The sequence below is a fragment of the Homalodisca vitripennis genome, chromosome 3 (assembly GCF_021130785.1).
Source record: "Homalodisca vitripennis isolate AUS2020 chromosome 3, UT_GWSS_2.1, whole genome shotgun sequence".
NCBI lineage: Eukaryota > Metazoa > Arthropoda > Insecta > Hemiptera > Cicadellidae > Homalodisca > Homalodisca vitripennis.
Window position 1 is genome coordinate 140,925,560 of NC_060209.1, and position 17,114 is coordinate 140,942,673.

General features: G+C 30.6%; 1 protein-coding gene across 1 annotated transcript in view; it reads left to right on the forward strand.

Moving 5' to 3' along the window:
• The window catches only part of LOC124357597 (afadin), a 302,603-nt gene that overhangs the window by 240,834 nt on the left and 44,655 nt on the right, over positions 1-17,114 (forward strand). The window contains exons 9-14 of the mRNA XM_046809519.1: positions 7,759-7,923; positions 12,686-12,930; positions 14,466-14,587; positions 15,071-15,238; positions 15,610-15,889; positions 16,699-16,844. Of these exons, the coding sequence (XP_046665475.1) occupies positions 7,759-7,923; positions 12,686-12,930; positions 14,466-14,587; positions 15,071-15,238; positions 15,610-15,889; positions 16,699-16,844 (1,126 nt within the window). The remainder of the gene's footprint in view (positions 1-7,758; positions 7,924-12,685; positions 12,931-14,465; positions 14,588-15,070; positions 15,239-15,609; positions 15,890-16,698; positions 16,845-17,114) is intronic.

The following is a 17,114-nucleotide window of genomic DNA, read 5'->3' on the forward strand; positions in this document are numbered from 1 at the left end:
ATAACATTTTCTATAAACTATCTTTTTCAACCTTATGTGTGGAATGTACACATATTGATATCAAGAATGAAAATTGTAATTTAATGCACGTGTCTGGATTTAGTTTTTTCATAATTAGTCTCATCTCATCATGGCCTTAAAAGTAATGTGCAACTTGACCTAGGGTTATGGCAGTTTTCAACTGTCTCCTCAATGGCAGTCTCACTGATTAAGTAAACTATTGCTTAGCTTTGTGATCACTTCCAATATAAAGATAAAATCTAAATTATTAATGGTAAGACAAACTTATTATATTAGTAGATTTAATTAATTGAGACCCAGTGAATCCCCTTGTAGTTAAGTTTTTCAAACACATCATAAAAATCTTTCCATGTAATCTTAAAACTGCTCCTTTAAGTAAAACAGTTAAAGCATGATGTTTGTAAATTGTTATCATCAAAAAGTTGCTCTTGCTTAATTAGTTTTAATCTTGAGCTTTTAATATTTTCTCTGAACATGTTTATAAAAACTGATAGACGTTGTTAATTAAACCCAAGTATCAACCAACCGTGATAATTTGTACTTTTGAATAATCAACAGAAATGTTAAATCTCAATGTGGTTTGTTGACCATCTGTAGACACTGGAACAATACACACTGTTTAGCCATTGTTATCTGATCATATGGATGGATATGATTATCATACACTTATCATAGTGACAAATGGGAGTATGTGTAATGTACGGGAGAATGTGGGACACACAATCCCTTATGATTGACAGTGACAGGTACTGCAATACATCATAGCCCTGTCCACTGCAGTGTAGCTTTGCTTGCTTGCTTCCTCCGCCTAATGTAGCAAAATGTGGAAACAGAATAGATATCAAATCTCTTTCATAGTCATTTTTATTCCCAAGACGTTTAATGTAAATATAATATGAAATGAAATAACTTTTAAATTAAATTGGTTTAGAATGTTCATGTATTAGTGCATAAACATTTTAAAATATACATGTATAATGGGTAAATAAACATTTTTTTTTTAATTCGAAAAGAAAACATGTGGGCAATAAATACGTTTGTTTTTTATAACAGATTTTAATCATTGGAAGAATAAATTGTGGAAATATACATAGCTTTCTAAATATTGTAAATGTGCAATTTTATCCTATAATGTCCAGTACACTGATCATTTTATGCAAAAATACCTACCAAATAACTTACAGCTTCACCAGATATATGATGCCTAAAATAGGAAGGCATATAGGAATGTAAACTGCTTTACATTTCCCAAAAAGATAAAGATGTAACCATTAGTTCATCTTGGATGTAAATCCTGGTTGTGTCACAGCATGGCTTCCTTTAATTAGTAAAAATAACTTGCAGCCATAAACAGTTAGTTTACTAGAAATTTAAAGTTTAATTAATAGTAATTAAACATTGTAAATATACATTTTGCTTTGTTAAATTATGTAGAACATAACTACCATACTCTTTAAATATTAAAATATTAGTATTAGACATGTTCAATAAGCTACCGAACAGGCTGAAAAGAGACAACACCCCTGTCATGAAGAAGACTCTTCTTCGATGCTGGCTGAAAGAGACAGCTTTCTTCATGCTTAACTATTTCTTCACATGGAATGATTAATTTAAAAGTGGAATATGAACTTATCCAAATCATAAATTTCCCTATCACTTCCCAATCCTTTTTTTATGACTGTAACATAATTCAAAGATATTGTCAATAAAGAATTGCCTATTGTTTATTGTATTAATTCATTTCCACTAATTGAAGATTTCGAGATAATTATTATACATATATAATTTTTACATTTATCTCCACTTTATAAACTCTAAAATGGGAAGATTTAATCAAAATCACTCCAGCTTAAAAAATGTGTTTTAAACCAAAACATGGCCATGGAAAAAATGTAACAGTTAAAACAATTTTAAAATGTGAATGTAAAAGGCTTTTGGAAATATTTATAAATTAGACTTACCTGTTGATTTGTAATCAAATCAAATCAATTTTTATTGCCAGGACATAATCACATGTATAGCAATAGTCAAGATATTCTAAAATTAATATCTAAAATTTAAAACTTTCACATCGCCTCAAACCACATTCAAACGTACAAATTTTCAGCCAACTCCACATTCATCCAGCCAATATTCCCATTTCCAGCGCCGGTAGTCAGTTTGCTAATTGTAATAATAACTATTAGTGTAGTTTTTAAAGAAAATGTTCATTTTGTGACTAATAATGTAGTTTTGGGTTTTTTAAACGTATACAAACTTTCCTAAATGATATAATCTAAATAGAAAATCCAATAACGAAATTGAGTGCTAGTGGTCAAAATCAGTCTGTTTGTTAAGTAATGGCTTTGGTATTATTAAATTAAGATAATAAAGGTCTTGATAGTATTTGTCTATCTTGTCCTGTCGAGCATTTCTCAATGACATAAAATATTGAATGCATTTGTGTTGAACTTAATGACAGGACTAGAATAACATATTTGTCTATTTACTGCCTTCATATGTAAATCCATCTATTGAATTAATTGAGGTATACTTTCATTACTGAGAATTTCTCTTGATAATGCTTCATTTCTGTTTTGTAAGATATTGGCAGACCATAAAACATGTGTTGCCTCATTCATCATATTCCGAATTGAAGTATATATTCCATATATTTGTATTTTTATACTAAATGTAATAAAAATGGATTCCTATCTGTGATGGATTCATTTTGATAATGGAAACAACACCATGGATAAGTTGAAGGTCAGTCACCTCATTATCCAATGGAAGAGTATATTGATGTGTCATTGAACTATTGATCCAATGTCCTATATACTTCTTATATTCCTGTCCTTTCATGTTTTACAGGAACTTCACATTTCACAATAGATTCAATTTAATAGTACTTCCCAAATAACATAATAATTTTAGTAATGCTAGATAACCTGAGAATTTAGTAAATTGGGCTGTACCAATATTTTATTCTTTTCTCATAGGAACATTGGCTTCAACTTCTATGATTTCAGTATAGAAAATCCTTTTGTGGAGGTGAGGTAATTCTCCCCGTGTCTATGACAGAATTGGTGAAAACTCTCATTTCCAATTCTTTTTTCTGTTACTCTCCATCATTAACCTTGAACCTTATGATCATCAAAGCTGTCAGTCACCCCCATCTCCCCACCACCCTAACTATCACTAAGACCGATATGTGACCTTTGGTAGAAGACTCTTACTATCCAATCTCATCTCACTTCACCTAGCACAGAAGGTTTTGGATTTCACTAGAGTCATTATTATATACCTTAAACTGTATAACAGAATATATCCTGTATTTATAGAGGCCATTGCCAATTTTTTGAACAAATTCTCGTATTGTAAATCTTTACTAGAAATATAATATATTTTGTTATGCCTGTTGGATTTTTACCGTAATAAAACTAATGGTGTTTATATAACTGTTTTCAGTTCATTTTGTCAAAAATTAATATGTGTTATATATTTCACTGAAATAAAAAAGTCTCTCACTATTGTTGATTAAGAATCATTTATAAAAAAAGTAGTGTTTTAATAAATTAAAGTGACAAAGAGTCCTAAGAAGGAAACAAGAAAAGCTCCTTTGGCTGATTACGTAAATTGGCTTATGTTCTCTTAGAAGAGGGGAGAGGGCACTGACTACTAACGCCATTCATGAAGTTACCCTACAACATTACTAGTGAGTCAGTGAGTCATTTGATCAATATAACATTTTAGTTAATGAAAAAATGTAAGGGCCCATGGCACATAACTTAATGTAATTTCTCTCATTTCTATTCTTAAAAATAGTTATAGGTTAATTTACTTTATTTTGATATTTAATTTATAACTTTTACAAATAAAAAATTAATTGTAATTTGTTGATGTAAAAACACTATTTTAATTTAATTATCCATCTAAAAATCTGGAAAACTCCAAATTTATTTAATGTTGATTTATTTTGTACTGTTTGGAACATCACAGCTTAAATGCTGTGCATGATCAGTGAATTTTTTCATAATATTATACAGTAATTAATCATGAATTTTACTTATCATTAAATACAAATACAATAAACAAAGTCATACTGTTTGATAACATATAGTATTATTATGTACTAGATTATGCAAATCCTATAAGTAAAATAATAGATAATAAAATATCTTAATTAAAACGGTTATACACTTTATTTATAAACAGTTTATTTATACACATACAAAAGTATCATAGACAAAATAGTTATTAAAGAAATTAAAAGCTTTTTCTCAAATCCGTCTTACCAAAATTGATGTCAATGTATCATGTTTATATTTCAGAATTTCTCTGATGTTTATTAAATATTTTAAGTCTGAGGATGTACATATGAGTTTGATTAGTTTTTTCTAACATAAAAGAGAGCATATTAAGTCAATATTTATCACTAATAAAATGGGAGCTTTTTCCCCTTAGTGTTATAATGTAGAGTGAAAAATGCATAATATACTCATATCTACTGAGGCACATTCCTTCCAACTCCCTTAGAAAATACAAAATGTTACTTATTTAAACATTGGATATGAGGATTATAACTTACTTAGTTAGCTATCTAAGTGATGTAATAATTTTACGATCCATTCTCAATCCTAACACATTTTATAGAATAGGTTGGTTACTTGTTCTATTTACTGTTTAACAATAAATTATTAATTCTAAACCATTGTAAAGCAATTTTCAAGGTTATTTATTTTTTCTGCCATGAGATTATTTGTACTCACATTACAACTTTAAGGGTGGTATTGTATGCATACAACATAAATGTACACAGTAAAGGATAATCATTGACAGGCACAATAAATAAGCCAGAACCTTGTGGTACCTGAGTTTGTTTAAAATTTTGCCTTTGAATAATTATTTGTTCTCTGTGACATAAAATATGGCAGTTAAGTTTGGTTTTCCTTCCATTCATTAGGCACATCACTCTCTTAGGGCTGACTTTTCTTGGTTACAAGCACACTTCATGTAGTAACTGTGGGGATCTTCACAACTTAACTAGCTCTGCAAGTTCTGTAAATTGCTTCTTAACTTTATAATGGCTTCCTCTCATTCATTAAGGCACATTTCTTTTAGGGCTGACAAGCACACTTCATTACTAGCTGTCTCTACGACTCCCACTCAAATACCAAAACAAGAATTAACACTATTTTACCAATAGAATGTTGTTTAATCAAAACCTTACTAAATTTCCGGGTTAACAATTCTAAAGAAAAACTTACTCGATGTTTCACTCACGTTAAATCAGTTTTCTATCCTTAACAAAAGTTTTCACCATAAAAATAACAATTATATATATTATTATGTATTAATGTCTCCAATCAATTCGGTTAAACAAGAGATTAGAGTGATTTATATTTTCATTTTTCTGGTTTACTCATTACATATTTCTTTTACATATTCCTCAATATATATTATTCCTATTCATACATAATTGGCTTGTGTAGATATAATATCTAGGTCTGTTGATTATTTTAAATTTCGATCATAATAACTTGCTAAATGGATGTAAAATACTATCCTAAATTGATTATGTTACTAATTTTAAAAAATAGTTAATTTTACTCTTCTATGATATAAATATTTTAGTCTTTTATATTGTTGAATGATCTATTGGTTCTGTTAGTTAATACTGAAATTAAATATCTTTAATCTTGAAAGGATTTTAAAAAATATATATTTTGAAATTTTGGCCAGTCACTCGTGTAAGTAATAGTTAAGAAAGCATTACCTCAATCATAACTTTATTCAGCTTAGGTAATATTTGGTTTCATACATGATTAAAGTGTGGAGTTATGGTAATGATAGAGTATGGAAGTACAGTAAATACAAAGTAAGTGGAAAAGCACAACAGTAGGAAGATAGATGTTGGATATGAGATAGTTACCCCTGTTTGCATCTTTACAACAGTCTCTTGCTTTGTTCCTGGCGATTTAATTGAAGTGCCATCGGTGAGAGGACTCTCGAGAACTCCGCCCAGCCACCTCCTCCCATCTTCCTTTCCACAGAGCTCAGATCGGTATCCTTGTCTTTCCCAGTTCAGGTGGGATGACCACAACACATGTACTTCGGTGAGTCCCGCCCAACACACAAACTTGTACATTTAGATCTTGTCAGTTCATGCATATTTTACTTTTTTCAATTATATTAAGTGGCAATTATTAAAAAAAAACATTTGTTTTAGTTGATCAGTTAAGTTGACAAATTTATCACACAATAATATACTACAGTACTTCATTAAAACAAAATGAAACTATTGGCTCAAGGTGTTTTTTTTAAATTGTGCTTCAAGCTATCTGTAATCGGTTGCATGTGTTCAGACTATAACGTTATCTGGTCATGAACAAGTAATGGATATGCCATCCATTTACTAATTTCATACATCACGCAGCCCTCCCTTATCCATTACAATTTACAATGTGTCATTTTACAGCTGTCACACATGAAAATTGTCAATTTATAATCCTCAATGATATATTAAAACAGTTTTAAATAATTAATACAGTTTTACCGGGCCTACTATTAGAGAGATTTATAGAATAATTTGTAAGAGTATTTATTGTGTCTTGTTTCTCACTCTTAACATTTTATTGAATTAACAGCATTAAGGTAAGAAATTGTAGACTAGAGTGGAAGCAATTTACAGTGAGTGTGAAACACTATACCGTTGAAAGCGGGTAACCAGGATTTAATGCTTTATAAAGTGAATTACTCTACAACAGAATAGAGTAGGTTTGTCTTCCATCCAGTTTTTTACTTCCCATTGTAAAGTTCTCTTGTAATAAAGAATGGAACACTAATGTTGTTGCCAACAAAGATTTACTGCTTTTAAAAGTGAATCACTGTACAACATGTATTTTTCACCAACCAATTTTTACTTCTCATTGTAACATTTACTTGATGTAATATAGCGTGAAACACTATATTGTTGATAGCGGTAATTGAGAGTTAATGCTTTATAAAGTGAATAGGTTTATCTTCCAACCTGTTGTTACTTCTCAATTTAACATGTGCTCATTGTACTATGGAATATGGGAGCAAAGTGAAGTAAATTCCGTAATGTGTAATCAATAACTATTTTTACAAAATATCAATGTTTTCTTTCCTGTACTATAAAGGTCTGAGTGTTTATAAGGGAAATGATTAATTTCATTGTAAAAATAATTGATTTATTTTGAAGTCTCACACTTCTTATCAAGGATTCTTATAGTTTCTGATGAATTAGTGGTTTTTTTTCTGGTCAAATCAAAATTAAAAACCAATATCTTAGGATTTGGATTAATTTTGAAGCATAAATGAATACTATGCAAAGAAACATGGATGAATCAACATTGGTATTTGATAAATGAGCAATTGAATAGTTTGTTTCTAAGTCAAATGTTTATTTTTATGATATTATATTGGTTTATGATAATTTTTATATTTTAATGGTGATTATACAATTTGCATAAACTCTGTTAAGTAAAAATTAATCAGAGCATAATGTTATTGTTTTGTTATAATTACATAAGTTTGGTGCATCACATTACATTAAACTCAGATGGAAAAGTTCTTGCCATTTCCTCAGCTCAAAGAGTGAAATGATGATGGCAGTGCACATTATGCTAAGTGCAAAGTGCTAATGATTTAATCTTATACGATTTATTTTTCATAAATTAAAAACGTGATTCTGTTACACTGCAAAAAATAAGCCCATTGTGTCTGTGTTCACAGGTTCTATTATGTTTCACGTGCGACGTAGACCGGCTGACTATCATCCGCGCAAGAGAAAGAAAAAGCCGCAGCAGAAATGGAACCATCAGAGCAGCACAGAAATGCACGAATACCGCTACGAGGATGGCTTTGATAGGTTGCCTTTCTTCTTGGAACTGAACCCAGGTAAAATTTGCAAAGTGTTACTGTTAATCTAATAGGAACATGTAACTTTTATGTTTTGTGTATTATTTATTTGGGGAAATCCTGTACCACTTAGGTACCATTATCCCTGAAGAACCAATTTGATATACTGACTTAAAATTTTGGATTTCTCTTTAGGCATGAGTACTATTTTCATGTTTTTTTGCATCAGTATCTTTTACATATTTTAGTTTATAAACTAAATAAAAAACATAAATGGTCAAGTATCTATAATTCAGTTTAAAATAGCATAGAATTAACATATCACAATACAAATGCATGATTTTATTCACACTACAATGTTGAAGGACCATGCAAATTTGGTGTGTGTTTTGAATGTCTATTAGTATTTTTACAATGTGTGTCTAAAGTATAAAAAAATATCTTTAGGAAAATTCAGTTTAAAGTGTAACAAACCCTGTATTATTACACTAAAACCCACCAGAATAGTAATCCTCACCATCTTCATTTTTTTTCTCTTTCTCTGGTCTTATTCTTCTCTTGTATCTCCTCGTCTGCTTTCCAAATTCTCTTTCTGTTGATTTCCATTCAATTATACATCCTCTGACTTTTACTATGTTGATTTCGTCCTCTAAGTGAATTTTTTTTTAAATCATTTAATTCTAGGCATTATTCATCACTAAAATAGCTCACTCACTATTGCTATAAACTATAAAACTTGCAAAAATACTATACCAGCCAGTTACTGTCACAAAAACTAAACATGAACAGTACCGGTAGATGGTAATTTTTATATCAGCTGTTGTCTGCATGTGGAAGGACAGGCACAAATCATTATAATGTTTTTCTGCTACTGTGGACACTAACTGCAGAAACGATATTAATATGTGATTGTTTGTGTATGATGATAGATGAAGCAACCAAGGTAATTGTAATGCTAACAGTATGAAAATGTAGGAGTTGATTATAATGCAGACCTAACTTAAAATAAATTTTACATGTATGCAATTACATCTAAAGTATAAAGGGTTATATATTTAATTTATTGTAAGACATGAAGAATTGAAAAAATATTTTTCATTAATATATTTTTTAGACCTCAAGAGGTTTATGCTTCTCCTTAATAAGTCACTCCTAGTAATTAATTTTATCAATAAAGAAAGTTAATTTTACAAAAATAAAATAAAATTTATAATTAGTGTAACTTAAATAAAATAACTTAGATTAAAAATAAGTATCTATTATTGTGCTTCTTTATTTTATCAATTGTCCTTTTGTTGTCATTATTTTTAACATTTGCACACTACAGATTAAAAAATGAGGATCTAGCCCATGAAAAATAGACGAAATAGATGTTTTAACGAAAAGAAAAAAAAAATTAATTTTATGTCTTTAACTTATCCTGCGCTCATTCATGTTGGATATGTAGAGAAAATTCCAACCTGCAACATAACAACATCTCAGATTAACTAACCTGTGTAGTTGTAAACTTCCAAAATTTGTTTTCCCAACTCTGACCTGTGGTGGTTGTACAGTGAGAGGAGAATAATGAGCCAGAGACCGACTCATTGACTCGGTCTTGTAGGTTGTAGGTCTTTCAGTACAGGCACCTCCCTTAATAACATACAGATCTCACCATCACAGTGCTTGAAGCTATCATCTTGGCTTCAAAAAGTCAACACTTGAACCAGAGACTGTCTTATTGACTCTATATAGGCTCCCTATTTTGTAGGCCATTCAGTACAGGCACCTTCCTCAATAACGTACAGATGTCACCATCTCGGTGCTTGAAAGCTAACATCTTGGCAGTTTAATATTTTCAAAAAGTCAATACTTGAACAGAGACTGTCTCATTGACTCTATATACCAATCTTGTTTTGTAGTTAATTCAGTACAGGCAGTAATAACATACAGATCTCACCGTCTCGGTGCTTGAAGCTATCATCTTGGCAGCTTAATATATTCAAACAGTCAACACTTGAACCAGAGACTGTCTTATTGACTCTATACAGGCTCCCTATTTTGTAGGTCATTCAGTACAGGCACATTTCTCAATAACGTACAGATGTCACCATCTCGGTGCTTAAAGCTATCATCTTGGCAGCTTAATATATTGAAAGAGCCCTTCATTGTTATTTGTAACTCTTGTTTATTTTTCTTACTCTGTTTTATTAATTATGGATATTAAAGGATACTAAAATGTTTAAGTAGTTAAATTGTAATTTCAATGTAAATGCTAAGTTACTATTTATTGAAATGTTAGTTTAATTATCACAAGAGATAATGAGTCAAGTCTTTACATGTGTGATTTACTGTGTGTGCAATTTTTATTTACATGAAATGCTTAACAGTATATTCTTAACTGTGTTTTGTTTAACTATTTTGTTTTTAAGAATTGATTATAGAGCTTAATCTATAAATGGATTTATAGTCTATCTGTATAACCTATATTTGGTCTTAAATCTTGCCTAGTTTATGTCCATGCTACACCTAGTTCTGCATAAGTCTGTATAACAATGGAGTACGAGATATTGAAGAGTGCTAAATTGAAATTCAAGCCAAAAGGATTAGTATTGAGTCAAGTAATTTTAGTAATGTTCTAAATCTGAAGATTTGAATTTGGATGTGATTTTACATTTATGACTAGACTATGTGTTTGCAGTATAAATATATTTAACACCTTGGATATTAAACTAGAATAAAATAAAATAAAATTTTTTTAACATATTGTATAAAACTGAGTTAAAAATGACTATTATTTAATCCATTACAAACATAAATTATTCAGACTAGGTCATTAAAATTCTTCTAATTGTTGAATGCCCATCTAACTCTCAAACTGACAAGCGATGAATATTTGTTTCCAAAAATCCGGCTGAATTCACAAAGGTATATTAGTCGTCAAAGCAGAGGAGTAAAAATGTTTAATTCCCAGTATTAATCTTTTTATAAATGACTTTTTTAACTATGGAAGAGCGTGAAATATAGTACCAGTTTATTGTTACTTATTACTTTTTTGTCCACTCTTTTTACTTTTTTACTTTTCAAAATTGTAAATATAATTGACATGTTAGGTATAAACAAATCTGATATGGAAACCATTGTTTATTATTACAAGTTGGTATTATATATGGTTGCCTGTATCTTTTTGAATAATTTGGTGTGTAAAGTTTACAATGGAACTATAAATAAAGAAATGTAATACATACAAAATGCTTGCAAGTCTATTAAAATAATGCTGCCAGTACAGAGTGGCACCATTTTCCAACTCGAGGGTTAATATTGCATTTGTATTGATCTACGTTATTTGATACCAAAGTATCAGGGTTTTACCAACCTCAATAAAAATTAAATATAAGAAAAACAATGAATGTTTACCATTGGAGAACACAGATGTCCCCTTGAGCTTCAAATGTGTGGTTCAGCTGGCTGTCACTCAAATGTATCCAGTATCCGATAACAGTTTTTGTGGTGTATTTTAATTCAAAACGTTTTTATTGTTTCACATTAAAATATTCTCTCAAATGTATCTATCAGTAGTGCAAATTTATTTTTAGTTACAATAAAGTTGTTCCTACACAAAATATATGAATTGTACATCTAAGAAATTATAAAATCATTTACAAATTTACCAAGTTTAATACATTTCAAAAATGTATTTAATTCATTGCTAATGTTATATAATTTATATCTTTTCTGAGTTATAAATTGAGAAAACAGGATAGAAGGTATTTTTTAATCTAACATAAAACTGAGTGATTTATTTTTATTGTTGTTACAACATAAAAGAGAAAGGTGTCTGTTTAAGACTTCCTTTTTTTCAATTTGTTGTCTTTCCTTTATTGATTAACTAATCAAGCTAGAAGAGTCAGACAACAGTCAGTTTGTAGTGTGACAGGCCAATACCATTACCCAAACTGCCATGTGGTACTTCCAGGAAACCAATTTCAGAACCAATCAATAAATCGTCAGATAGACTCTTCTGTATCCTACTCAGAAATTCAATTTGCGCAAGACAATCTATCGGTAATCAGGGTGGGTTACTTTGATCCACTCAATCAATTCCCTAATTTGATTGGCCTCTGTTGTTGTCCCATATGCTTTATATTTCGTGTTGTAAATATTAACTAGCCTTAAAATAGGAGGAATGTTGAATAACAGTTTCCTACTGTAAAATACATGTTTGCAAAGTTTATGAATCATAAATTTGTTCTTTTATGGTTTTGTTCATAACATAGTTAAGGATTGTTATGGTGTTCAATAGTAATTTTAGTTTTTCATCACAATGCTTAATTTTATTTCCACTTATGTTTAATATAATCTTTCTATAATCTCTTAAAGTTATTTTAAAATTATTTTACGAACGTGTGTAACTACATTCTTTATCTTGTATTAATTTCAATTTTGTTCAGCGGAGGTATTTCAAGATTAAAATCCTGCTTATATGTTCCAGATTTCAGTTTTATATCTGTAGTATTTAAACTTCTATAGTATTTTCAAATAGTAGCCATAAAATTAATTTGCATACTATTCCACTGTTTTATTGGATATATATCTGAAATTGTATGCAAATTAATTTTAATGCTACTGTTTGAAAATACTATAAAAGTTTAAATACTATAGAATATTTAGAAAGCATGTTTGCGAATCCATCAATTAACCCAAAGTAATAGTCATGGAATTGTACCTTTTTTTAATGGAGTAAAAGATTTTTATTCTGACTTTGTTGATTAATGAAGTTGCAGTGTAGATACCACTGGTATGAAGGGATTTATTTGCATAGATGGAAGTGATATCGCAGGAGGGACTGCCAAGAGACATCGGCTGCATCCCAACGTGACGGAGGTGGGCAGTGAGCGAGCATCACCGCACTCACAGAGCCAATCCCTCCAGCTGTTCGGGCCTAACGTGCAGCCGAGACACTGTGTCATCGCTCACACCGAGGGTATCGTCACCGTCACGCCTTGTAGCCGTGATGCTGAGACCTATGTCAACGGCCAGCGGATATACGAGACCACAATACTGCAGGTGTGTACTCCATCTACACCACACTCCTCGTATTGTGCTGTTATGAGGCTTAGAACATTCAGAAAGTTTATATTTTTTTGTGATGTAGGAACTACTGAGGAACATAAATCGTAGAGAGGTTGTGTATGGATACAGTGGGACGATAATCTGTAGTATATCTTGCAGGTGGTTGTATATCTTGGTCTCTTTAATTCTATAATAATCTTGAACAATTAAAACACTTTTTTCGATAATACTCATGTTTATTTAATTTTCTATTTTAAATGGTCCAATATTCTGGCTTAAAGGTTTTTTATTATGGAACACAAACGTTTTGGAAGTTACGGTATACAGGGTTTTAGACTTTACACAACAATCTTTATTCACTTTTACACACCCTGTAAATCAAATAGTATTGATTTATTCAAATAAGTAATTAAATTTGATCAATTCATTCAAGTAATTTATTCTGAAAATACAAAATATAATAATATTATTGAGAACAGAGTTTCTTATTATAAGGTATCTCATTTCACCAGCATTTTAATCCTGTAGTTCAATTTTAAATTATTTTGATCTTGTATGCCAATTACTTATTTTTTGGGAAATGTTTAATGAATTATACTATTGAGTACATGGGGGTTTTATTTAAAAAAAAACTTTAGTTCATGTAGAGGAAATGTTCCATAATTTTAATTCTATGTATTATATGGATGTGGTTTATCATACAATTTTAAGCATACACAATATGTTGTTTAACATATATTTACATTCTGAAATGTATTAGCTATAAATTGTTAAATTGATAGGTTTGAGAAATGCTGTTTTACAGAGTCATCTTGTTTTACATTTTAACATTATTCTTATTTCTTCATTTCAAAAACTGAGAATTCTATCAAGATTTTATAAAGAGCTCCATAGACACATAGACACAGGCACCATATAAGATCAAATGTGAAAATATAAATGTTTTCAAACCTAGTATACAGTAAATATAGTTCAGAACTAATTTTATTCGTTATTTGATGTATATGTTTATCCCAGCTAAGTTTAATATCATAGTTTAAGCCCTATATTTTGGTGTTCTTAAGTTCTTCAGTACGACTGCAGTTTATAAAATTATGAGTTTCAAGCATATGTTTTGTTTTATGGAAAATAATATATAAATTGTTTTCTCAATTTTATCAGGTCATTGTCCAAAATATATTGTTGGATACTTGACAATTGCGTACAAACAGTGGCTTCAAGTTTACGTTGAGTCACAAACAAACTGTTGTCCATCTCAAAAATAAGATCAAAATCAAAACTGAGAAAGTTTTTTTTGTACCTGTGGAGTGTGGTTTATCAATAATTTTTTTTAAACACATGCCATCAAAAACATTTGACAAGTCCATAATAATTCCAGCAGTTTTATACTGTCAATTGAATCTGTACTAAATTGTATAATATTTGTTTTTGTAATGGCTACAAAGTGAGAAGTGTTTGAATTGAGTATGACTGTATTTATGTCTTTAATATCATTCCTTATGTAATCTTTCACTGTTTTGTCTTTTCAGAATGGATCTATAGTAAAATTTGGCAGGATACATAATTTTCGATTTTGCGATCCATGTCATGACGAGAGAATACGACAGAGACATGATTCTGCAAGAACAGCTCATGATTATTCGTATGACAGGTGAGATTATAGAAATAATTATTTTTGAGTTTATTTAGAGCACAGTTTGTTGGTGGAGTGATGTGAAGACACTAGCACATTCAAAAATCTGTTCCCTACATCAATACATTGTTTTGTTCACACATTTTGCTCTACAAACCTATAAATCATAAGCTGATGAAAACTGGTATTGTTTTGGCATAATTTTGGATCCTGATTAGTCTTTACCAATATCAGTTAAAATAATCTTAGCATGTTTAATTTTGTTTATTTATTTATAACCTTTTGGTCTGATTATTATGGTTAAAAAAATGTAAAACAAATAAAACCACCAAATTTGTTATTAGGTAACAGTTCTATGCTTTTGTCATTTTATTTATTGTTGTAGTAAATGTATACAATATAGTTTATTATTTTTCTCTTTGTGTTAAAATATTTTTGGTTTTCGTTGGCTTTTCTGTTCCTTGTGAGTGTATGCATGACCCCGCATGTGTGTCCCCCCAGACAATCCACTGGCAGTCAACCCCCTGTCACTCCCACCCCTACTCAGAACTACGAGACCACATTCGACGTGGACGGCAACATCGAGACACGCTCCACCTCTAGTCTTGGCAACAAAGAGGAGACCCGCTCACAACGCTCGGTTGGCAGCAGCAGTAGGGACGGCAACAGGTCTGTCACTCCCCTTCACGCTCACATTCACACTTACTGCTTTTTGTTTTGTTACCACCGCTTTGTTTTTGTCTTTACTTAACATGTTATAAGTTGTATTCATAGTTGATTACATTCTAATGTATCATATCATTTTATATCTTCAATTAAAAAACATAATCTTAGCTATTGATATAAATTTTAAAAAGTTATTTTTCGTCTTTGATTTATAATTAGAGTACTTTTGTATCTCATGGTGATATAAAATTATTTGTTAGAAAAAGTAAGTGTGATACTTTTAAATACAGAATAATTTGTTTTAAGTGATATTTTCAAAAATATTCAAGAGAAAAATTGGGGCAATTTATATGTTGAAATATTGATTGTTACAGGTTGTCCAACTACGAACGTTACCCACGTGGCAATGACCCAATTTTGCCGGCTGTGTTGGAACTTAGAGAAGAGAAGGAGGAGGCGTTGTTACATGCATTAATAACTGATTTGGAACCAAGTGTTTTGGCATTCAAATTGGCACCAGCGTATACTCTGTATCTAGCCGCCAGGTACCGGGCCAGCACGCACTACCGACCGGAGTTGACGCCGACTGAGCGGGCATACAGGCTCACTCTCATGTTGGCAAAAGTGGCGGCCATGATCCACAATGTCATACAGGTTAACATTTATCAAATTATTATAAAAATCTTTTGAAATTTGAAAATGAGTTTTTTAACTTTGCTTATTTTCCAGTTATTTAATCTTGTTTTCTGTACCGAAGCATTACAAAAATTGAACTGAAAAATTAAATTCTCTATGCAGGATACATAATGTGGAAGGTCTGAGTCCTATGCAATTTTTTTTAATTTCAAAAATTATTTGATCACCAAAGAATATAATTTATCAGTAGCCATTAAAACTAAGGAATCTACAGTTTTAATTAGGTAATTGACTATCGGTGTGGTTTAAAAAAAAATACCATTGACTATCTTAAACAACAGGCTATATTTTTATAAGTATTAAAATAGCTTTTGAAGATATATCCTTGGCTTTAAGAGCACTTGCATTCCTACAGTATAAAAATAGTGTATACTGAACTTCTTTTTAAATATTGTCATTGAAATATGATGTAATAGTCATTGGAACAAAATACTAGCCAGTGTATTCTCTCTTGTTGGATGAGACACGGTAGTTTGTAGCTTCCATTAAGAAAATCATTTGTAGTACATGGACACTAAAATGATTGTAACTGTATATCAGGCTAGAGTTAATAAAATAAAAATTAATTTAAGTTAATTTCTGAAATCCTTGTTATCTTAACATAGAAAAAAGTAATAATTTAAATATCTTACAAGTGAAAAACAACTTATCATCTGACAAACTGTAAAATAAAATTCAGTTTATGTTAAATACTGTAGAATTAGAGGGTGTAACAAACAGATCTGGATACTAGACAAAGAGAGGAAATAACTATTGTGGTGTTGCAGGAGAGGTATTGTGAAGTAAAATCACTAGCTTTGTGGTTGGCCAATGCGTCAGAACTGCTGCATTTCCTGAAGTCTGACAGACATGTGTCAGCATTCTCCTTGGATGCTCAGGATACTCTGGCTGATGCTGTACAGATAGCCTTCAGGTAAGACTTCAACCATTTCTATTCATAACATAGCAATGGTGGGAAGTGTCTATTCAAAGCGAATGTTCAGTTTAGCTCCATTTTAGAGTGACATGGACTCCAGATTCCAGGGGCCAAGTCTGTGACAGTGTCAGTTTCAGACGCTGCACCTACTGGAAGGTAAAATTAAACTTAACTCAACATTCGCATATAGCCATTTCCTTAAGTCTGATGGACACATATCATCATTCTTCCTGGATGCTCTTGAACTTCTGGCTGATGCTCTTCAGG